At 35.8% G+C, this 24,687-nt stretch overlaps 1 protein-coding gene across 5 annotated transcripts in view; it reads left to right on the forward strand.

Annotated features, from left to right (window-relative positions):
• The window catches only part of NCOA1 (nuclear receptor coactivator 1), a 197,895-nt gene that overhangs the window by 114,740 nt on the left and 58,468 nt on the right, over nt 1-24,687 (forward strand). For all 5 annotated transcript variants that reach the window (XM_082671912.1, XM_082671914.1, XM_082671916.1 and 2 more), the window contains exons 7-12: nt 1,493-1,672; nt 2,961-3,056; nt 7,844-7,984; nt 15,029-15,176; nt 16,492-17,812; nt 20,662-20,842. In XM_082671912.1, the coding sequence (XP_082528038.1) occupies nt 1,493-1,672; nt 2,961-3,056; nt 7,844-7,984; nt 15,029-15,176; nt 16,492-17,812; nt 20,662-20,842 (2,067 nt within the window). The remainder of the gene's footprint in view (nt 1-1,492; nt 1,673-2,960; nt 3,057-7,843; nt 7,985-15,028; nt 15,177-16,491; nt 17,813-20,661; nt 20,843-24,687) is intronic.

Below are 24,687 nucleotides of genomic sequence, written 5' to 3' on the forward strand. Positions count from 1 at the left end.
ATTAAAATTAACATTTTTGGATGTGAGTGGTTTCAACTCAGTAGTTCTAAGTATGGTTGGATGGGTTGTTCACTGCTATAGGAGCCTAGCTGAGAGTATGGATGGGGCCTGATTTCCAGCTTGTGTTCTATGAACTAAGCCACGTGCCTAGTCTTTAGCCTGTATGTGCTCCAAAAGTTGGCAGAGAGTCTTGGCTAGAAATCCTATGTAACTAAACGAAACATGCAAATAAAATGTTATCCGTAGCTCTTAATTTTCTATGTTGTTCACTCAATGAAGTGGAAGCCTGTTTCTTCTTTGAAAAGAGTAGTATGTGTTTATAGTAACTGGAAGCCTGAAACAATTGTTCCTCTTAAAATCGCTAGTTTGATACTTGAGTTACCAAGGGGTCTTAATGTGTTATAGAATTTTAGAGTGTAAGTGACTTTAGAGATAATACAAGTGGATTCCTTTATTTTAAAGACAAGGCAAAGATTAAGCCATTAACCCAAAACTCACAGCTAGTTCAAAGATGAACCAAGACTCCTTACTCCAGTATAGGTTTGTTTCCATGATTTCCTCTAACAGTTATAGAGTGATGAGATAGTAAAAAGGAAGGAGGTTCAATGGCGAGGCTATGGTAAGAAATCTGTTGGGAATGGGGAGAGAATAGCTGAAAAACCCCTCTGACTGCCACCATGGTTTGAATATAACATTGTAACTGGGAAATGGTGACGTGCCACACAGTGATTCTCACTTGAAATGTATAGTTATCTTCTCTATAACTGAATTCACTTTTCTTATACTGAATCAGGTAACATTTCTGTTTTAACAGTCATTTTTATGTAATGATTACCCACCATATTCAAGGCATTGTAGCATGCAGACTGTGCAAATAAAATAAAGAGCAAGAAAAAATGATTTAAGAAACCAAGACTGGTCTCTGTATATTCTAAATATTTTTTTTGAGTCACATTTGAAAAACTTTGACTCCTCCAACCAAAAGGGTGCACACACACACAAGCCATCCTTAAGCATCCATGCCTACCAGGTTAAAACCCTTGCCTAACAACAGACCTGTGATTTTCAGTCATTTTTTTCATTGCCAGGGTATAACAGGAAACAAGTGGAAAAGCTCATTAATTAACTGCTGTAAAATTCTGAGCAAAAGAGCAATAAGCTATTAACTTTTTAAAGCTATTAATTTTTAATTTTGTCTTTATCTGTTTATAAAAGCTGTTAGTGAATTAAGGTATTTGTAAGACCTTATCTTTGAGGGAGGAAATCCTATACAATTTCTTGCAAATTTTACATTTTTCTAATTGGTAAACATTTAGCTTTGCTAAGGAAGATTAAGTATCCTATTCCCTCAGGATAATGTTGGATCTGAGGAAGTCTGTCTTTTAATCTGAGTAGCTAATTAAGCAGATGAGTAAAGGTATGTCTTTTGTATCTTCACAGTTTGTACTTTTTCACCTTTTTCACAGGCATATAATCAATTTTTTTTCCACAGTGAATGGAGTTCCTTGGCCACAAGAGGCAACACGACGAAATAGCCATACCTTTAACTGCAGGATGCTAATTCACCCTCCAGATGAGCCAGGCACCGAGAACCAGGAAGCTTGCCAGCGGTATGAAGTAATGCAGTGTTTCACTGTGTCACAGCCAAAATCAATTCAAGAGGATGGAGAAGGTAAAAACAAAGGGTGATTTTAAGGTGTTTGACTGCTTTTTCCATGGTTTTAGGAACAGAGAGGAAATTGATTATAAACTGCCTTCTTCAGATAGTATTTTTGGTTATTATATTATATAGCATAGTGGCTATTCAATTTGCTCTGTATTTCTTAATACTTAAGAAAAAAAATTGCTAACATCTAGAATTACCCATTTAAAATGCCCCCAAATCCTCAGTTTTAAGCTGACATTCCCACTAAAATGTCAAATTCAAACCAACTTGCTGCCTAGAAATAAGAGCTGTAACTCACTGCTGCCAGTTGGAAATGCACCAAATGCAGCAGGCTGTTGAACAGCTCTGATTTTTAGAAAGTTTCAAGCTTAGAGTGTATGGAACACTGGAGAATAGAGTTAGTATTTTTGAGGCCATACAAGGTAATTTATAAGGAGAAAGCTTCTGAACAGATGAAAACACAGCTGAAGCTCTAATATGAACAGGGTATGAACATGGTATTAGTTAAATTTGTTACAGTGGATGACTTTTCCATGCAAGCTTAAACTGAGCTAAGTTAAGAACACCACAAATTGGAAATTGGAGTAAGGACTAGGGAAGGTAGCAGCCGAGAAGTCAGATGCAAAAAGGCCGTGTATGTAGTGGGTCTCACCAGGGAATGGGCGCCACAATCAACTGGGCACTTCTTACAAAATACACATGCAAGCCTGTCTTATATGACTGAAATTCTTATTTAGTTGTGTGATATTGCGTGTAACCTCTTAAAAAAATTTGGAAGTGGGACTTGCAAAAAAAATTACAGATCCTAAAAACATAGAAGTCCTCTGTCAAAGGCAAAATAATGCTTCTTCAGAAACAGTTAAATGTTTTTTTCATATGATAAATTATTATCTGCACAGTGGTTATAGGAATGATCTTTGTAGCCATTAATGAATATAGGAAACAGACTAAAAAACTGTATTTTATAAACCACTATGTTGCTTAAATGTAGCCAAAACTACTTCTTCAAGTTGTTATCATCCAAGTACTTGAGATGCATCAGTCTCCGCTAGTTTATGTAAGAACATTCAATGGGAAGGGATAATTTATTCTAACTAGATCTCTATCTGGAGCTGCCAGTTTTTAGTTGCGAGCAATTTTATTTCTAATATTATACTATTAGATCAGAGTGACTCCAATATTGTGTCAGATCATATAACATGTACTGTTTTTATAAAAACCATTAATGGCAGGTGGTAGATGTGAACCGCTTGCTACCCTCTTTCCTTCAATTTCCCCTTCTTGTTTTGGGCAGATTTCCAGTCATGTTTGATTTGTATTGCACGGAGATTACCTCGGCCTCCAGCTATTACGGGTGTAGAATCCTTTATGACCAAGCAAGATACTACAGGTACTAGCTGCAAAGTTCAGAATGTTCTCTCAGTATTAATGATGTGACTATGCCCTTAAAACTAACTGTGTCCCTCTGTTCTCTGCTGTTCAGCTTCTGTTCACTAGTCCTGTACAGAAAACATTTCCAATGTGGTCTTGATTCTGTGCATTTTAGATACTGTCATCATTGTTATGGGAGGGTGCTGGGGAGAACATTATTTTGTAATTATGCACATGTTTATATTCTGATTATAAATTATTTTTCATAATCTATGGAAAGAAATTTGGCAATGTAGATATTAATGTATTTATTTATAAACAGATACAAAGAAGTGGTTTTAATATTGTGCATAAATGTATCTGGCTATTTCTTTTTTCCTTTATTCTCTGTCTTTAAATTTATTCAGCACATACTGATTGAATTCCTAGAAGTGCCTGTCACTACGTGTGATTGCTCAGGGTATACCTGATTGAGCAAAAAGCAATGATATAATTACAGATTTGTACTTTTTTGATGGAAAAGGTGTGAAATGGTATAAGGGAAGCTAATAGGGAGGTCCTATTTTAAAATTAGCTGGTTAACAGAAGGCCTGTCGAGCTGATATCGCGCCCCTAGGCCCCAAAGGACGAGGCTGTGCCAGCTGTGCAAAGTGTGGGTGTTGGAAGGGCGCGTTGGGCATGGGGCATGGTGCAGAATTGGTGCTCCTGACTGAGGAGACAGAGCTGCAAAAAGCCCTAAGACAGAGGAGTATGTTAGAACTGGAAGAAGGGCAGTAGAGCCACAAAGTGAGTAATAGTGAGCATACCTGAAAATAAGCCCTTCTTTTTAAAGGCCTACTTCAGATTTGATTTTCAGCAAAAACAAGTTGTTACTGTTCTTTATAATTTATAAAGTATTTCTCATATACTGTTTAATCTTTTTTGATAATTTTTAAAATTTCTTAAATTTTAAAAAATTTTTGGCTGCACCATGTGGCATACAGGATCTTAGTTCCCTGACCAGGGATCAAACCCGTGCCCACCCCTGCAGTGGAAGTGCAGAGCCTTAACCTCTGGACCACCAGGGAATTCCCCTATATTGTTTAATCTTATCTTCACTTTGTCATGTTAGGTTTTCATACTTTTACATCAATCAGAATTGTATATGTATTACTTACCACTCTAGTCTTAAAATAAAGATAGATACTACAGATAGATTTTTTAGCAGACCAAAATTTAAAAAATCATTTCTACTGAATTTTATTCTTTGTGAAAGTTTAGTTTTAATGTACTTTTTCACTTTACCATTATTTACAAGATCCTGTTACAATATTTATTAATTTTTTAGTCCCAGAAGTCTAATATTCCTGTGTTGTGTGCTTTATTCTTGTGTTCTTAAAGATAAACTCCCAACTGCTCTTACTAAAGAGTAGGTTAGGGATAAATTAGGGCAGAAAATATTGGTTTGGCTAAAAAGTTTGTTCAGGTTTTCCGTTACATCTTACAGAAAAACCCGAACGCACTTTTTGGCCAACCCAATAGAATATAACAAAGAGAATGTCTAGGAGCTTGATATCTAAGGGTAGTAATGATCAGTTTACTACCCTTACAGCATCTGTTACAGTAATGATCAATTACTACCCTTACAGCAACAATTACAGCATCTAAGGGTAGTAATGATCAATTCCCATACCTTTATTCATTCACTTTTTGAGTCTACCATGTACACGTTCCTTTCCACTTGCCACCGATGAACAACACTGGAAAAATTTAATAAACCCTTACTGAAAATCCAAAATATTATTGCATGAAGGAAAAATAGGGTCTATTAAAAAATATAGCTGGTCTTTTGTGTCAGTAAAACCAAACAAGGGTTTGAGAGATAGCAGAATAAAAGCCTGTTGAAAAAGGGTGATGGTTAGGCCACAGAATAAATGTGGGAGACAAGGGAGGCCTAAAAATTATGAGGATAATTTAGGAACAGTATATTTCAGCTTTTCCTCATATTGCATTTCTATAAATTGAATCCTAAATTAGATTGTTTTAAAGAAGACTGTATTTTTCCATAGGAACAATGTTATAACTGGTAGTTTTGTTTCTGACCAAGGACCCAGCATTAAAATCTTAGATATACTTGATTTTAGAATAAATTTATAAAAATTAAAAAATTAAGCTCTGGATCATAAAGTAATTATAAATCTAGAGGGAACCTCAGAGATTACAGAATCTAGCCTGTCCATTTTACAAATGAGGGAATGGTGACTTTTCTAAAACCAGGCAGCTAATTGCTGAGGGCAGACATCTTTAGGCCCTAATATAGAACTCTTTATATTGCATTGCCTTCCACCGACGCACTATTTAAAGGGCATCACTGTACTGCACACACTTCTTACACGGAAGATACCAGAGAAAATATAAAGAAAATAGAAAGATGCCAGAAAAATATGAAGTATTCTTTTATTTTTAACATCTTTATTAGAGTATAATTGCTTTACAATGGTGTGTTAGTTTCTGCTTTATAACAAAGTGAATCAGTTATATATATGTCCCCATATCTCTTCCCTCTTGCATCTCCCTTCCTCCCACCCTCCCTACCCGACCCCTCTAGGTGGTCACAAAACACGGAGCTGATCTCCCGCTGCTTCTCCCGCTGCTATGCGGCTGCTTCCCTGAAGTATTCTTAAAATGTAAAATTAGCATCATATCATAGAGTTGATTTAGATAAAAAATAATAAACAAGCTATAATAAGTATTAGATATTTAATTCCTTAAGTTTTAGTAGTGCTTTCAACTCTACATGGAGTGGTTCATGTCCCTTAAAAAAAAGAAGTTTTCTACCAGGAAATGTTGAACAGTGGTTTATTTGTTTGGTTGGTTGGTTAAACTTTCCTCTAGCAAGGAGAAGTATTCTAAATCAACCTATTTATGATTCTCTCCTAAGATACTCATTGCATTACTGATCATTTGTTACCATTACTGATAATTTAATCACTTTCTTCCCTCCAGTCCCACAATTACAGATGTCCTTGCTGTCATGTGGGTTAATACTGACCTTGAACACATAAACACAACCATACATTGCCTCGCTTTAGTCACTGCATATGAGGAGTATTATTGCATTTGAAGATTATATAACAGTGGATTCTCTGCTATAACGAACTCTTAGTCTCTTATATGATGAGACAAAGATTGAATGATTAAAACTCTTAGAAAATCCGAAATTATCTGTAGTTTCAATCACAGTGTTCATCAGGTTTTCCCCAAACTGTTCTAAAATAACAAAAATTCCCTCATTTAAGTTTTAATTTATTTTCTTTCTACATTTATGCCAAGACTTGGGTGACAACCTGATCAGACATACTTGGTTATATTAGATTCAAGACCCTATGTTAAAGAGGTCTAATAAATACTTTATTTCTGAACAAACCAAGAGAAATATATAAAGAAAGGATTAGTTAAAATGAAGAGGCACAAACAGTACAATAGATTTGAGTTGATTGTGTGAAAAAAGGGAAGATGAGGAAAAGACAACCAGGTGTTCACAGAAGAGGAAACTTGAGTGGTGAATAAACATGAAAAATATTCAACCTCATTAATCAGGGAAATACGAAGTTAGACCATAACCATTTTTCAGCTACTAATTGTAAAAAATAAAGAAGCCCAACAGTACCAGGTGATGGAATGGATGTTGGATTAACAGTAACTCTTACATAAGTTTCTGGAAAACAGTTCAATATTATAAATTTGAACATTCACATAACCTGTGACTCAACAGTTCTATTCCTACATATGTACTCTAGAGAAACTGTTACACACATGCACTATGGAAAATGTGAAAGATATTCATAGCAGTATTGATTGTAATGACAAAAAACTGGGAACAATCTAGATAGACAGGAGAATATAAAGACAGAGGGATGTGACAAGTGAGGAGTACACACATAATTGAATAATATTGATGATATTGGTAATGTTCAAGTTTTGAAGTTGGATGGGGCTTTGTAAGTTTTCATCTTATTAATCTAATTCTTAATTTATATATATATACACACACACACACACATATATATATATCTTACCAATATTACTTTGTGTGAATATAAGATTGCATTAAAAATAAAACATCTGAATAATCACAAACTGGATTAATTGGCTCCTGATTAAGAAATAATTTGCCTGAATTCTTCCATAGTCATTTAGGAAACTTGTTCAAATGTGATAACAATGTCAAATCACCACTAAATTTTATAAAGTGTATGTTCTGTTTGCAGAATGCCTAGCAGATCTTAATGTTCTCACTTATCTTTTTCTGATTGTCCTTTTTTTGCCTTCAGTCTTTATTCTTAAATGCAATATTGTCTATAGCCCAAGAGGAGGTAGGAAAGGAAAGCCTTCCTTACTTTCTCATATTCTCTTCACTTAATTATTGGAAATTAATTTAAACCAAAATAATATATTTCATCTCTGCCTCCCATCCCCAATAAGTGATCCAGTCATTAGTATATGTAGAGAGCAGGATCCAAAGAGCAAGCCAGAGGAGTTTGACCTACATTAGTCTCTGCAGCTTCAGGTCTTTATGATATGACTTTACTACTTGATTGGTATTGAATTTTAGGATATAATAACGCACTCCAAGGCAAAGACAATTTTGTAATATCATGTCACTGATATATTCCGTTACCATATGTTATAAAAATTAATAGTGCTTTTGTCCATTAAACATTTGAGAGGTGGCAGAATATTTTTTAGATGCAGTTGTTAGTTTTGAAACACGAATGACTTGTATCAGGAGGCTATCATAAATGTAAACTTTCATTCTTTGTATAGGTAAAATCATCTCTATTGATACTAGTTCCCTGAGAGCTGCTGGCAGAACTGGCTGGGAAGATTTAGTGAGGAAGTGCATTTATGCTTTTTTCCAACCTCAAGGCAGAGAGCCATCTTATGCCAGACAACTATTTCAAGAAGGTAAGGTTTTTCTCTCTCAGCTATTTTCATTAACCTTGCTCTTTATTAATATTGAATAATTTATATAGAATTTATGGCTTGATAAGTATTTTTTCCAAATTACAGTTTTTGCAATAATCAGTTTTAGGAAGGAAGAAGTGGGTAAGCAAAGTAATTCATGAGTGGATCCTGAATTTTGGGATGCACATTTTAAAAAACAAGATATCATGTGGTGGTCACTCACTCATTCATTCATTCATGCATTCAGCAGACACGTATCAAGTTCCTCACATACATAGAACACTATGTAAGGTGCCAGGGATTCAGTGATGACAAAGCAGGGTTTTGCCCTCCAGGAGGTCAAAATCTGTTAGGAGGATATATGACAGTTTTAAAGATCAGTGTGGCCTGGGCTATAAAAGAGGTATAACAAAAGAAGAAAAAAATTAATTCTGACTTGGAGAATCAGGGATGGCTTTAGAGAGGAAGTGATATTTTTGTCTGGCTTTTGACGATCACTCCCAGCAGAACGGGCATGTCAGAGGGCTTCTAGATAATACAGATCTATATCATGCATGTTTACTTCATGACTGTTACAGTACCTGACTCAGGTTGAAGTTTCAAGTTAAAAATATGCCATATGAAATTATTAATTAATAATTGAATAACTGCTGTGTCATAGTAAGTACTATGGGAATATGAAACAAGTATATTCCCTGCCCTTAAGGAACTTAACAGTATTATAGGAAAGATAGGGAAAATTAACTGAGAGTGAAGGCCAGAAAGTTTGTAAAGATTCAGAGATAAGGGGTTTTGATATATTTTAAAATATTGTCATGTAATTATGGTAGCCTAATACATCTTTCCCAGTGTAATTTGTTCTGTAATCTCTAAGTAAATAGTTTGTCTGGAAAGAGACTCTTTGTATGGCTATTCCTGAAAAACAATTTTTAAAATATTTTTCATTATTCCATCACCTTTCTTAATTTTAACATTTTCCCGTTAGGTTTCTTAAGTTTACAGATGATTTTCCATTCATTCCATTTTAGGTCAGCTGCTTCCTAATGGTATGTGAAGGAAGCAGCTTGACTTTTTTTTTTTTCAGGAAGCCATCTGTATGAATCTCACTGGTCTGTTTACTTCTGGGACAGCTTCCTACAGACTAATGGTTCTTCAGTTGGCCTCTTACTAGACTGTTACCATCCCCAAAGATGGTATTTCAGTGGATATGACCAAGAAGTTCCCCAGGCAATCCTGAAGTGCAGTCAGGTTTGGAAACCATTACAGAAAGCAGTTAATGCCATCCGCTGGTTGCAAACTTTGTGACTCCCTCTACCAGCAATAGCACTTGACTTTTGCATAAGTGGGAAACTCAGAGCACTGTCTTCACTCATTGCCTAAAATGCTGCAGTATATGATACTCTTCTCTTTGATTTTTGCCTTAACTTTATAAGTTGAACCTTCCAAGGCTTTCCTTAAAAGACTTTCAGTTTTATTTGCCTATAATTTATATACATTTTGGCCAAGGCAAAGCAGGTCTAGATTATTGTCTCATTGTCCAAATGCCTAGGCTGCCCATAGATGTGATTGAGCCGTGGTTTAAAGTATGTGTTTCTAAACCATTGGAACTCTCTATAAAATAGATGGATTAAAGTATAATAAGTAACTAACGTATCATTAACATATGAAGTAAAACAATTTAGAGAGAAATGTAAAGAAATATAATTCAACACCTCTTCTCCATTACTCGTCTTAATGTCCTTTTCTTGTACTTTTCTTAGAAAAAAAAAAATTCCTCAATAGAAATAACTTTTTTCTCAGAATTAAATTGCCCAGAATTCACATGACTGATTCTAGTGTTTTGGAGATTCTGGACAACCTGGTAAACAGCGTTCATGAATCGAGCACATCTTTTTCTTATATGTTATATTCAGCAGTCAAGTTATATTCAGCATCAAGTTTGAGAACCACTGGTCTATCAAGAATGGAGAGAGATGTAAATAGCATTTGCAGTTTCCTTGCTGCCTCTGCACTTAGGGACAGTATAAAAGAATGAAACAAATTATGCCACTATATCCTCGATTTTGTGTAAAACTTTTAAAATGTAAAACCTCTACAGTAATTGATATTTAGGCAAGAAAATTTGTCCTCCGTCTTTTTTCCTGCCTTTAACTTACCTTTTGAAGGCAGCAGCTGGTATAAAATCCTCATATGCATTAAAAATTTAAGTTCTTACTTTTTAAGAAATATTACCTAAATATGTGGCTTGCTCAGTGTTTAATTGCAAGTTTTCATTCTTCGACTTTGAAAACGAGATTAAACGTTAGTATTTGTGTGAAAAAAAAAAGATTTAAGTTCTTAGCTTAGTTTTTCAGCTGCTTTTGACAGACAGCTCACGGACTGCTTTTAAAGGGTGTTGACCATTTTATTTTCCAGAATCAAATTTGAAAACATTTCAGCCAAAGAATATTGTGGGAGCATTCAGGATGAACTAGATTAAAGCAGTTGTTCTCCATTGAGACTGGGGGAAAAATGGGTATCAGGACCACCTGAGGAATTTTTTAAACTGGGAGGAAGTTCATAAAGGTATATAGTTTAGAAAAGCTTCCTAAGTTCTGTTCAATTCAGAATCATTCTTTTAGAGCATAGTCTAGGTTAAATGCTTCCCTAAGGTCCCTGATAAGATTCATTTGGGGCAGTTGTTAAACCAGATTTCTGGACTCCACCCACACTACTGAACCAGAGTCTATAGTCTAAGATGTTTTATTACAGAAAAGTTTGGAAAACATAAACATAGGTTCCACAAGATATTAATAGCTATAACTAGGAAATGATGTTTCATGCTGAATTAAATATGGGAAATATTTCAGTCTCCACTTTCGGGGATTCATAAGACATATTTAAGGTATTTAAGTTTCTGGGAAGTTCTACAATAAAGGTTCATGTTTGACTTTGTTACCTAGACTTATTTTTCCTCAGAATACTTTTTCCTGTAGCACATCTATTAGCACTTAAGGAGAGTACTAGTCGTGGGAAATGTTGGGCTAGATAGCCTAGAAAAGTTTTATGAAAGTTTTATTTACCTATTATCAATAATGTAATGTCATTTGGATCGTTTCTTCTCTTTGAAAGATGTCCATGATACATTGTTACATTAAAAAGTAGGCTAAAAAAAAAAAAAAAAAGTAGGCTAAGAGGGGCTTCCCTGGTGGCGCAGTGGTTGGGGGTTTGCCTGCCAATGCAGGGGACGCGGGTTCCTGCCCCGGTCCGGGAGGATCCCGCATGCCGCGGAGCGGCTGGGCCCGTGGGCCATGGCCGCTGGGCCTGCGCGTCCAGAGCCTGTGCTCCGCGGCCGGGTGGGGGGGTGGGGCCACGGCAGTGAGAGGCCCGCGTACCGCAAAAAAAAAAAAAAAAGTAGGCTAAGAAAGCATGGCATATATAGTAAGATCTCATTCTTGTATATCTATTTATCCAATATTAGAAGGCTAACAAAATGTTAACAGTGGTTATCTCTGAGTGATGGGATTATACAACTTTATCTTTACTTACTCTTTGTTCATTTCTCTGTTAACTTTATAATCACAAAATAAAGTTATTTTCATTAAAAAAATCATGAGACAGTTGGAAGGAGTTTGTAGTATCAATAAGTTTGGAAGTATTGCTATAAAACGTAAGTTCCCATATGAATGATTAACCAGAATGTCCATTTCTGTATAACAGAGTTAACTGAAAATCTTTTTTTTGTCTAACTTTATTAAAAATATTTAAAATATGAGTTTATTTTCCTTTTTGAGAAATTTCGGTATACTGAATAGAGTTTACACATTGGTGACTGAAAATCTTAGAGCATCTAGGGGTAATTTTTTTTTCTTAGTAACAATTTTTAAATTGCATTTTTTCTGCATATATCTAGGGAAATATCAAAAAGAAAGAGAAATCTCTTACAGCATTGATCTGTAGTACCCTGCCATACATTTTAAACCTGCCCAGTTGGTTAACATCAGTAAGGCATGCTTGTTGAGGTTATTTCAGCACCAAATTAGGTGGAGTCAAAAACCCAAATAGCTCTACTTCTATAGCTGCTGTGACCAGAGAAAACAGTTTCCTTTGCTCTGTTTCCTGGCTTTGTTGAGGCCTACTCTGGGGGGACAAAAGCAAAAACGATTGCCATTTTAAAGGTTCTTTGAAGAGTTTCTGGGGTGGCAGTAATACCACATCAATAACATCCCTCCTCACTAAGTGTTCTAAAAATTTTAGAAATGGACACAGGAGTCAGAGATCAAAACCTGGGCAAACTAAATCAGGAAACAAAACCTGGTAAAATTAAATCAGAAAACAAGGTCAGGACCTGTGATCAAATGAAATTCCAAATAGTTTTGTTCAGGCACAGATCTTTCTTATGGGGAAAATTTGGTGTGTAGAACAGACGTTTAACCAACCAGTTCTGTAAAGAATTATGGCTTCCATACTCATGTCTTAATTCAGAATATTAGATTGTTGTGTAGGGTTGAAGCTATTAGTATAAATGATATCTTGGGATTGGCTGATTGTGAGTATGACTCAGGACGTAGGTACTTTGGAAGCTGCTTATTTGTAGTTTGTTTTTTCTTTGGTATTTATTCAGGAAATATTCATTCAGTACCTGCTATGTACCAGGTTCCATGCTAGATGTTATCTCACAATAAGCTGGCTCCATTTTAGTGACAATGGGCAAAGGTTAATTTGCATTATTAAGTCCTAAACTTGTAAATGACAAAGTCAGAGTTCAAACCTAAATTTGATTCCTAGGCTTTTATGCTTTTCATTGACCTGTGCTGCCTTCCTTGTGCTGAGTCTTATTCCACACCTTATTATCGAAAATAAATAATCTAACTTCAAAACTTAAAGTGTAATAGTTTCCTGTATTAAGTTAGAAGGGATTCCCCAATTTTGGAATTTTCACTAGTTTAGATGTAGTCCTCCAAGTTAAGGAAGCATAATTACTAAAGGACTATTGATGGTTCTATAATCCACAGTATCTTAATATTCCCATGTTAGCCTGAGTTTCTAGTTCTTTCTCACTTTAAAAGCATTGTGCAATTTCAATGGAGAGTGGAAAATAAGAATGGGACACAGTACTAGCCCTTACGTTTATTCTACCTGAAGAAGAAAAATAAGTGTATAAAAGGTTTTCTACCTCCTGTTCAAAGAGATATAGAAGAAATGTTTATGAAACAATGAAAAATAAGATTGGAAAGCAAAATGAAATCAGATTGTATGGAGCTGTACTGTCCAATATGGTAGCCACTAGCCACATGCAGCTATTGAGTACTTGAAATGTGGCTAGTGAGACTAAGGCACTGAATTTTAAATTTCTTTTAATTTTAAATTTAATTTACCCCATCAATTTGCCACATTATGGAAGTGGCTGATGACTCCCATATTGGACCGTCAGCTCAGTGGTGAAGAGCCAGAGAACGCTTTCCAGCAGAATGATCCTAAAGCGCAATAAAGTGTGATGAAAAAATAGACAAAATGGCATCAGCAAAATAACGTGAAATATCTTCTGTGTCTTATCTGGCCATTTATATATCTGTAGCTTTCTCAATACCCCAGGTTAATAATTATCTTAAAGTGCCACTTTTTTGTTGTAGTTGTGTTTTCTAAAATATATTATCAGAAGATATTAACAGTTGGGAATTGTTAATATATTTTTAAGGTTTTGTCAGAGCAAACATTTAACTTATATCCTTAGGCAGAAATCATCGGTTTTCAGTAAAGACTTTTTCATCATTTATTATTTCACTAGATACTAAATTTCTCCATGTGTTGTATTTGGTAAATGTGCCAGTGATTTGGCTGAAATTGCCAGGTGGGTAAGGAATCCTTGAAATTAACTTTATATCCTGGTTTTGGTACTTCGGGAGATTTATGTATGGCATAGCTTTACAGCAGATTATGCCCTCTTCAGTTTATATGGTATACCCATGGCAATAAAGTAGAGCCTGCCTTCTCTTCACTTAAAGTAATATGTAGCTTCAAAAATTATTTATCAGTTGGTCATTTTGTCTTTCTCATATGTCTTTAAAGTGTGACTGAAGCCCTTTCTGAAATGTCTTTGAAAAATAGGACTAACATTTATTACAGGCTACATTATAATAGTCATTTGTGGTAGTAACCCTTGTATTTCAGTGGATATGATTCTTAACCTTGGTATAGCTGAGTCTACCTATTAAATCTTTCTCAAAAAAGAATTCTATTGTATTACTGAAACATCAGTGACATTTTCTTACTTAGTAGTCTGGTAGAGCCTTTACATATTTCATAAATATTTACCAGTAGAGTTAGAATTTTATCTGTTGTTAATAAAGCTTTAGGACAAAAGTAAACCGTGTTGTTTATACAGTGATTTGACTACTTTAACCTAGTTTTTATTTTATATTAGTAATCAGTGGCTTTATCTTAATTTGCTTACTAAACTAAATTCAAACATCAAAAGTAATATATATGACTATAGTAATTTGACAAGTGGGGACCTTATCAATTCACATTCCTGAGTGAAAAATTAAATTTGAATTTCAGTTAAAGAGCTCTGCAAACTAATCAAAACTCAGAGGATGAATTTTATAGTATATTAATGACATCTCAATAAAGCTGTTTCTAAAAATCAGCCAGCCAAAGGTTGGGGGAGAGCTTGTTAGAGATAATACTGAGAATGAGAGGGGAGAAAATTACTTCTTGGTATTTTAAATGAACACTTAATAAATTTAAGGAGCTGCCCCATTATAGGGAAAGATTAAGGTTGATTTTTGTGTGGTTTGTGGTTTCTTCATAATTGTAATTTCTGTGAGGAGGCACCCGTTCAAGTAGGACTAAATTAAAACTTGTCATCAGATTGTATATTTCACCCAGAATCATTTTTCCCCCTCAGATATCTGCTTTATCTGACTGTATTTAGAGTCTGAGCAGGCAGCAGTTAGAAGGGCATTAAATGAAGTTCTAGGTAGAAATAAGGCTTGGTAACTCTCCTTTGCCCAAAGTATAAGTGTCAGAATTTTAACTAGGTTTCTCTTTTGTTTGAAACAGTGATGACTCGTGGCACTGCCTCCAGCCCATCCTATAGATTCATATTGAATGATGGGACAATGCTTAGCGCCCACACCAAGTGTAAACTTTGCTACCCTCAAAGTCCAGACATGCAACCTTTCATCATGGGAATTCATATCATCGACAGGTACTACTTATTTGGAGAGCTTCATATGAAATAAGTCAGTTCACATATCTCTTCTTAGAGAAAAAAGTTTTATATTCTTGATGGCGAGAAAACAAATTTTAAATTAGGCATTAAACTAGCATGATGAGTATATAGTTAATATATCCATACTGAGTTTTATAGTTCTGTCGCCTAACAATAGCTTTGTTGTTTAAAAAGGGAGACAGGAAAGGTGTGGCTGAATATATGCTTAAGGGGTAAAAACCAAAAACGTGGCTAAGAATTTCCAACTTTCCATATGTGAACTTATGGTCATAAAAGATTTGAGTTTATTAGTATTGTTATTTTTTAATTTTAAAAGTGCTTTATTTTCATTAGGGCAAAACTCAGTGGCTCCTGAGTTCAAGTTGATAGCTTATCAAACTACAAATTATTAAACTATCCACTTGAGATTTTTTGAATGTCATTGCCTCTAATTTGTTCTCCTCTCAAAATATGTTTTGCACTATTATATATGGTAAATTCATGAAACCATTCTCTTATCCTATGAATTATTCAAAATCCTACATTTACAACTATTTAAAATTTAGCATTAAACAAAAGCAAAGACATTTTCCCTCACTTCATCTTTCTCTCATCTGATATATTTGCTTATGGGAACATGGTAATACCAGTCACAAATCTGTTGTCGTAATTATGGATTTGAGTAAAGAACTTGATGAAAATCTGAATTCAGTATTCTGCATTTTCTAATTTTAGTTTAATTTATGCTTGTGAGTGGAATTAGCACAGTTCTTTTTTTCATATTGTGATTTCTCTTTCAGAACATCTGCTATGTCTGCATGTCACCCTTTTTAATTTTTACATCAGTGACACAGTATTTTCCTTACCCAGTCTTCCTCTTTGGAGTTGAAATACTTAAAAGCTGTAACAAGGGAGTCATAAATAAATACCATAAATAAATACCAGAGAGGTGTGGAAAGTTTCTCTTTTAACTAAAAGTCTTATGTAGTGTTAATTATTTATATGAAATTTTGAAAAGTTTAAAAGTGCATATATTGGATTTTTTTCCAAGGCCAAGAAAGGTTTCTCTCCCATTTAACTGAAACCATTATCATATTTACAGGGTCTTAAGCACTATTGCCTATTAAGTGATGCTAATATTTCACAGTAGTACTAACAGTCCACTGCTTTTCTTAGTTTAAAGTGATACAGAAGCTTTTTACTTGATAGTTTGCTACATTAGTGAGATTAATGGTCTTGTTTTATAATATGCATCATAAAAATATTATAATGGAAAACAGTGAAGATCTTTGAATGTCTTTTCCTCCTCTAGGGAACACAGTGGTCTTTCTCCTCAAGATGACACTAATCCTGGAATGTCAATTCCCCGGGTAAACCCTTCCGTCAATCCTAGTATCTCTCCAGCTCACGGCGCGGCCCGTTCAGCTACATTGCCACCATCCAACAACAACGTGGTATCCACCAGAGTAAACCGCCAACAGAGCTCAGACCTTCATAGCAGCAGTCATAGTAATTCTAGCAACAGCCAAGGGAGTTTTGGATGCTCACCTGGAAATCAGATTGTAGCCAGTGTTGCCTTAAACCAGGGACAGGCCAGTTCCCAGAGCACTAATCCGTCTTTAAACCTCAATAATTCTCCTATGGAAGGTACAGGAATATCCCTTGCACAGTTCATGTCTCCAAGGAGACAAGTTAGTTCTGGATTGGCAACAAGGCCCAGGATGCCAAACAATTCATTTCCTCCTAATATTCCGACATTAAGCTCCCCCGTTAGCATGACAAGTACTGCCTGTAATAATAGTAACCGATCTTATTCAAACATCCCAGTAACACCTTTACAGAGTATGAATGAAGGACCCAATAACTCTGTTGGCTTCTCTGCCAGTTCTCCAGTCCTCAGGCAGATGAGCTCACAGAATTCACCTAACAGATTAAATATACAGCCAGCAAAAGCTGAATCCAAAGATAATAAAGAGATCGCATCCATTTTAAATGAAATGATTCAGTCTGACAACAGCTCTAATGATGGCAAACCTCTGGATTCTGGGCTTCTGCATAACAGTGACAGACTCTCAGATGGAGACAATAAATACTCTCAAACCAGTCACAAACTAGTGCAGCTTTTGACAACAACTGCAGAGCAGCAGTTACGGCATGCTGATATAGACACAAGTTGCAAAGAGGTACTGTCCTGCACAGGCACTCCCAGCTCTGCCTCTGCTAGCTCTTCAAGTGGTTCTTGCCCTTCCTCTCATAGCTCACTGACAGAGCGGCACAAAATCCTACACCGGCTCTTACAGGAGGGTAGCCCCTCGGATATCACAACTTTGTCTGTGGAGCCTGATAAAAAGGACAGTGCATCTACTTCTGTAGCAGTGACTGGACAGGTACAAGGGAACTCCAGTATAAAGCTGGAACTGGATGCTTCAAAGAAAAAAGAATCAAAAGACCATCAGCTCCTACGCTACCTTTTAGATAAAGATGAGAAAGATTTAAGATCCACTCCAAACCTGAGCCTGGATGATGTAAAGGTGAAGGTGGAAAAGAAAGAACAGATGGATCCTTGTAACACAAATCCAGCCCCAATGACCAAACCTGCTCCTGAGGAAATTAAACTGGAGTCACAGAGCCAGGTAGGTAATTCCTTGCTTCACAGAATGAACATTCCTAGTTGTTTTTTTCTTTTCATTTATTTTATTCCATCCATAGACCATATTTGGATTCAGGCTATGTTTTGCCTATCCCTTGGGCATGTGTTAAAAGGTTAGTTTCAATGGTTGAGAAATTACGGGATGCCCTGAAAAGTTCTCTTTGGAACCTTGGAGGGCGACAATATTAATGTGGCATTCTAAGAAAGTAGATGTTTCTTTCTTTCTATAAAATTAGAGTTCACATCTTTGGAGGTTTAAAAAAAATACCTTCCCTGCTCCCTCCTCCCATCTTCCCACCTATTAAATCCAACTCTTTCAGAATAGAACCTAGAAACCTGTATTTTAAAGACACTCCCCAGAGAACTCTGATATGTAACTACATTTGGGAACCTCTGATGTAAATGAAATGAGAGAGAAATGTGAGGAGGTGGACAAAGCTGCCTAGTCTGGCTTGCTTTGCTATTTAATTTCCTTTGAAGCATTTTTAAAAGTCTGTTTCCTTCTCATCTGATTCTAACTGCCCTCAGTCCACAACCCCCATCAGAATAGGGACTTTGAGTATTCTGGGTAGTAGGGTATATAACATGCCCTGAAACAGAAGTAAATACAAATAAACCTTTGCATAAATTGTTATGGATCAGGAACCTCTGTGTTTAGGCTGGGGTAGGGCGTGGAGTGAAAAGTAATAGGCAGCTTCATTTATTGAGTAATTGCTGTGGACTCTGAAGGAATTTAAGAAAAACAGAAAATGTGGTTCCTCCCTGCTAGGAGCTTACACATTATTTAGACAGAATATAGACATACATGAAATAGCTGAAAATGTATTCACAAAGCAGTTTATTAATAAGACTCTTCATTGTGAAACAAGATTCACACTTAGTACGTATAGGTCCTACAGTTTCTTGAGTCAGCTTTATTTTGTGCCCTCATCTCACAGAAGTCTCTCTCTTCCCTCAGGCATACTGCATTCTAGGCACATGGAAGCCCTTGCCATTCCTGAGATAAGCCATGTCTCTTCTAAGCATCTTCTGCCTTGCTCTCCTTTCTATGTCTGCTGAACTTCTACTCATCCTTCACAAACAATTCAGACATCATTTCTGTAAAGCCTTCCCCAGTAGCCTTAGTTAAACATTCCCTTCCTCTCCACTCTCATAGTGCTCTGTATTGTCTCTCTTTACTATAACACTATTTGGGTTATTTCTTTACGTGTGTGCTCTTTGAGAAGGCTGTCTCTTGGTACAACTAAACTAGTGCTGTGTTTCTCAGCTGAAAAACAGCTTTAAATAATAACTATGTTAAAACTCTCATGCTTTAAAATTAACTTTAAAAGTAACAGCTTTATAAGAAAATACCATTTTGTACAATCTTGGCACATCTGTTTTAGTGCACATGTACATGTATTTCTGCTGAGTTTATACCTGGGAGTGGAATTGCAAGATCGTAAAATATGTATGTGTTCATCTTTAGTAGATAATGCCAGTTTTCCTAGTGTGTGAGAATTCCTTTTAGTTGTTCCATATCCTTGTTAATACTTGCTGTTGTCAGTCTTTTAAATTTTAGCTGTTCTGGGGTCTGTGTAGTGATATTTCGTAGTTTTAATTTGCCTTTCCCTGGTAAACATTTATTGGTCATTTAGATTTCTTCTTTTGTAAATAGCCTGTTCAGGTGTTTTGCCCATTTTCCCAGTATGTTATATTTTTCCTATTGACCTGTAAGAGTTCTTTATGCATTTTGGGTGAGTCCTTTATTGTTTATATATTTGCGGATATCTTCTCTATGTTGTGCCTTGCCTTTTCTTTCTCTTAATGGTGCTTTTTGTTGGAGTGAAGTTCTTCATTTTAGCATAGTCCAATTTGTCAGTTTTTTCCTTTATTGTTAGTACTTTTTGCATGTGCCACAAAAGACATGTTCAAAAATAGTCATAGTAGTTTAACTTGTATTAGCCAAAACCCAGAAAAACTCCCAAATCCATTACAGTAGAATTGATAAATATATTGTAGCATATTCATACAATGAGATACTATTCAGCAACGAAAACAAAGTGATCCATTGCTACTTGCGACAAGGTGTCTAAACTTCAGAAATGTAACGTTAAGTGAAAGAAGCCACACTTTAAAAAAAAAATACATGTAATTCTGTTACACAATCTAGAAAGAAATTTTTGTTGAAGTAAATAATGAAACCCAAACAGGTAGACATTTTATGTTGATGAATTATCTTAAGGTAACCATAGTGGAATAATACTGTGAAATAAAGGTCAGTTTTCTCCTGTGCATAGCCACAGACAGATGTAGGAACTCCCTACCTATGCTAGAAGATATGTTTCTTATTCTAGTAAGTACTTAAGTGGGAAGTGACCTTTCTGGGATCTTTCAAGCTAATATTTATTAAAAACTTTCCCAAACTTTTAAAAATTATTTTAAAAAACAGTGTATGTTTTGCACCATCATAAAGTAAGCCATTTTATAAAATTTTGAAAAATATGACAGAAGATAATCACCCATGGTGCTATCGTCGTAACACAGTACTCTCGATATTTCTTTCCAGTTCAGTCTTTTTCCAGTGCATACATTTTATACAGAGATATAGTAGATAAGCACTATGTGTATGTTATCTTATATCCTGTAGTATATTAATATCATAAGCGTCCACATTTTGTTCCAGTGTTAGGTCCTGTTATTTCAGTGAGACCCCAATCTTTCTAATTCTTCTTTCTTCATTCTCTCATAGTCACACTCAATTCATATAGTTTAAAGGAACAACTTGTTTTCTACATTGTTTCAGGTGAAAGTGTAGAATATATTTCCTCTAACTTTGGTTTCCATTCTTAGTTTACAGCTGACCTTGACCAGTTTGATCAGTTACTACCCACGCTGGAGAAGGCAGCACAGTTGCCAGGCTTATGTGAGACAGAGAGGATGGATGGTGCAGTCACCACTGTAGCCATCAAATCGGAGATCCTGCCAGCTGCACTTCAGACCACCACTGCCAGACCCACTTCCAGGCTGAATAGTATGTGTTGGGGACAGAACTTCATTTTAAATGTTTAATGATAATATGGATTAGTGCTTTGTCTCTCATCATTATTGCACAGACCTTTTGTTGGTTGAGAGTGAAATATCTTTTCATTAATGCCACTATTAGTAATACACAGTTACTTTCAGACATATGAACTTCACTCATCATGTCTATTTTAAGTTACAGTATAACCTCTACTTTTTTGTAATTGATGTTAAGGTGAGCAGTTGATGTTAAGGAGAGCAATTTTGTGTTCTTACCCAAAGCATTCCACAGTAGGACTTTCAGAAATATAATATTGGATCAGATTATGTTTCCCAAAGTGTATTCCTTGAACACTAGTCCTATGAAAAAAAGGATTTTGTGCTAACATACACTGGGCAAATGCTACGTGACATATACACCATTCCTCTATTAAAATTCCATAGTGCATATTAAAGGTTTTAGGAAGTCCTGTGTTAGATGAACTAGTTTATGTATTTTAAAAATTGTTTTGCTTTATGTTTGTGCCAGTTTATTGTTTTTTAATTTAAAACAAAATTTTATACAATTTTTAAAGTTTACACTCCATTTACAATTATTACAGAATATTGACTATATTCCCCATGTTGTACAATACATCCTTTTAGCCTTACAAGTTAAATTTAAAGATTTCTTTAATCCAGCATTTTCCAAACTTTTCTTAATTATGGAATTCCTTTTCTCAAGTAATACATGTTACCCCACAGAATGAGTTTTTCATGGGCCACTGTTTAGGAGACATTTATGTTGAAATAGGTCATGACTCCTCTAGCCCATGGTAGCATTCTCCTACTTAAGAGACACTTTGAATAGTATACTTCCAATTCATGAAGATAGTTTTCACCCATCAAATTTTGAAGTTGAAAAAAATAGTGGTGATAATTCCATTGTGTGACCTTGAAAGTAAAGGAAACTAACCAGCTCACTTTCAAAATTTGCCTGTCCCTCTTCTAATGGGACCAGATGTGGGCCTTGTTTATTTCAGTCTGACTACAGCTTTTAGCTGGCATGACACAATTCCCAAAAGCTTACCAAGATTCCAGACATCTGGAAAGAAAAATCTCAAGTCATCTCTGACATTTTTGGAAGCAGTTTTTCAGCTGACCAGAACACTAGATGAGAGCAGGAGCCTAGGTTCAAGTCTCATATTTCCCGTTTATTAATGGTAATACCTTAAGCACATGAATTTTCTGAGTATCATTCTCTTTATCTGCAAAATAAGAATAGATGAAACAACTTCAGAAGTCTTCTAATTGAAATAGAGATTCCAGACTCTGGGATATCCGGCACAGTTGGGAAGCAATGAGGTGTAAGGCTAAGAGTAGATAAAGTGAAAGTCTGCATATTGATTGGTTTCATCCTTGTCCTTCCCCTTCCAATGTGGGAGACTGGAGGGGTTATCTCAGGAGATACCAAATGGCCAGAAAGAAGATGTCTGGATATTGGTATGTATGAGGAAATCCCTAAAATGCAAAGGTCATGCTACCATCTAAGCATCCAACAGTGAAGGCTACCAGCAGACACAAGCCTCACACTGAGCCTAAGCAGTCAGTGTTTTAGAACACTGTGTCTGTTTAGAATAGACACAGCCAAAGATAATCAGGACTTTGAAGGAAGTCTGTAACTTGAAAGAGAGCAAACAAAACAAGGTCGATCTTAACTTTTTCTTCCCTGCTTTCTATACGTCTTTTGGTCTTTTTGTTCTTTCTGACAGCTTTTCTCAGCTTTATTTTCTGATATTTCTCTTGCAATTAAAAAATTTTGGATATCTAATTTCCAAAAATTCTTTCTTGCTTTTTGTCCCTTTTTTTCTTCCCATGTTATTCATGGATGAAATATCTTTTCAAAAATTTTTTAGTCCATACACTCATTGTATACTTCCTTGGCATACTCTTTTTTTATTTGTTTGACAGGTCCTAGAAGATATACTTCAGCGAACAGGGAGAAAACCAAAAAAGAAAAACAGGGTCCAGGGGAAACAGAGGAACTGAAGGGAAGTCCAGGAATGATCAGCAAGATTAGAGAACAAGCAGTGTTGATTGGAGCAGGGGGCCTGAGTCCTCTGGAAAGGTGGCCTCCAAGGGAGAAATTAAATTTATCTCTTTGAGTTTATAGGAAATATTAATGATAGATTTATGTCAAAAATGTTGAAGCATCCAAAAAATTCTCCTAGAAAAGCAGGAAAATGAAAAAAAATAATTGTTAACTCCAGCGAAAAGAAATCATGATATAAGAAAGGATGTTTGAACATAGTACATGACATGACTTAGCAGTGAGTAATATTTGTGTAGTCGTAAGAATCTAAATATTAACTTTTTATTTTATAAAGAACTGTGATCTCTGTTAGGGAATTGAGGGCACAGGAGGTAATAAGAGAGGTGATGTGAGAGAACTAAAACCCCATCTATCATGATGGGGAGTCAGAAATCTAAAATGGAGATATTTTAGAAATAATTAGGCAAATGCTAAAGAAAACAGCTACACAAGTTGTGGATGGTTGCCTCTGTTGAAAGGGAAATAGTTAAAGGATCAGAAGGGGCAAGACAGGAAACTGCCTTTATTCATTAATAGACCTTTTGGTCCTGACTTTTAAATTTATGTATATGTGTTAATTTGATGAAAATTAAAGTTAATAAAAATAGAAGGGGGACTTACCTGGTGGTTCAGTGGTTAAGAATCCACCTGCCAGTGCAGGGGACATAGGTCAAGCCCTGGTCTGGGAAGATCCCACATGCCACAGAGCTACTAAGCTCATGCTCCACAACTACTGAGCCTGTGTGCCACAACTACTGAAGCCTGTGCACCTAGAGCCTGTGCTCCACAACACGAGAGCCACCACAGTGAGAAGCCTGCACACCTCTAGGAAGAGTAGTCCCTGTTCGCTGCAACTAGAGAAGGTCGTGTGCAGCAAGACCCAATGCAGCCAAAAATAAATAAATTAATTAATTAATTTAAAAAAAAAGAAGGTGTCTTCTAGCTCTACAAGTCTGTGAAAGTAGAGTGTTTTTCATTCATAATCTGTCTTGAGGCAAATAGCTCTTTTTTCTTTCTTGAGATTTCCTCCCCTGAATACAGCTCCATGTATAAAAGTTTGTAAATAGGCCAGAATCTGTTAAACCCTGTGCTGTAGTATTGCTGAAGGCCAGAAGCATAGAGGGGAAGAAATTGAGGTAAATGAGGGGAGGGTGATAGCTGCAGACAGTGTTTACAAAGTTTCCATACCGACAAGAAAAAAGGTTTCAAGAGGCATAAACCTAAGGAAACAAGTTGGGCAGGAGAAAGAAAAAGATAACAAAAGACTAGAGAAGAAAAAAGAAAGAAAAAAAGATGAGGACAAAAATATGATAGCTTATAAAGGGAAGAGAACTGCCTCTGATTCTCTGCCCCCTCTAGCATCTACACTGCCCACCACTACCTTTCACTAGAGCCAGAGTCCATTATCCAGTAGCTGATTCCATGTCTTGACTTTGTGCCCAAAGGTCTCACATAGGACAGTTTAATTATCATAGTATTTCACCACCTGAGATATACCTATTAGAACTTCTGGATCTATCTGCCATGTCACTTATCTTTTCTGTCATACTTTGCACTGTATTCTGAGAGAGTCTGGGCCAGATTTTCTGGATCAAAACTGAATCTTCAACTATATCCATTCTGCTCTTCAGTCAATCTATTGAGTTCTTATAATTGTGGCGATCACGTTTTTAGAAATTTTTTTCATAGAAGTCTATTACCATTTATGTATATGATAGACTTTTAAATCTATGTGATGATAAATTTAGCATATTACTTTAGGGCTCATCTATTTTCTGTAACAA

This window comes from Grampus griseus, assembly GCF_964374135.1.
Source record: "Grampus griseus genome assembly, chromosome: 15".
Taxonomy (NCBI): domain Eukaryota; kingdom Metazoa; phylum Chordata; class Mammalia; order Artiodactyla; family Delphinidae; genus Grampus; species Grampus griseus.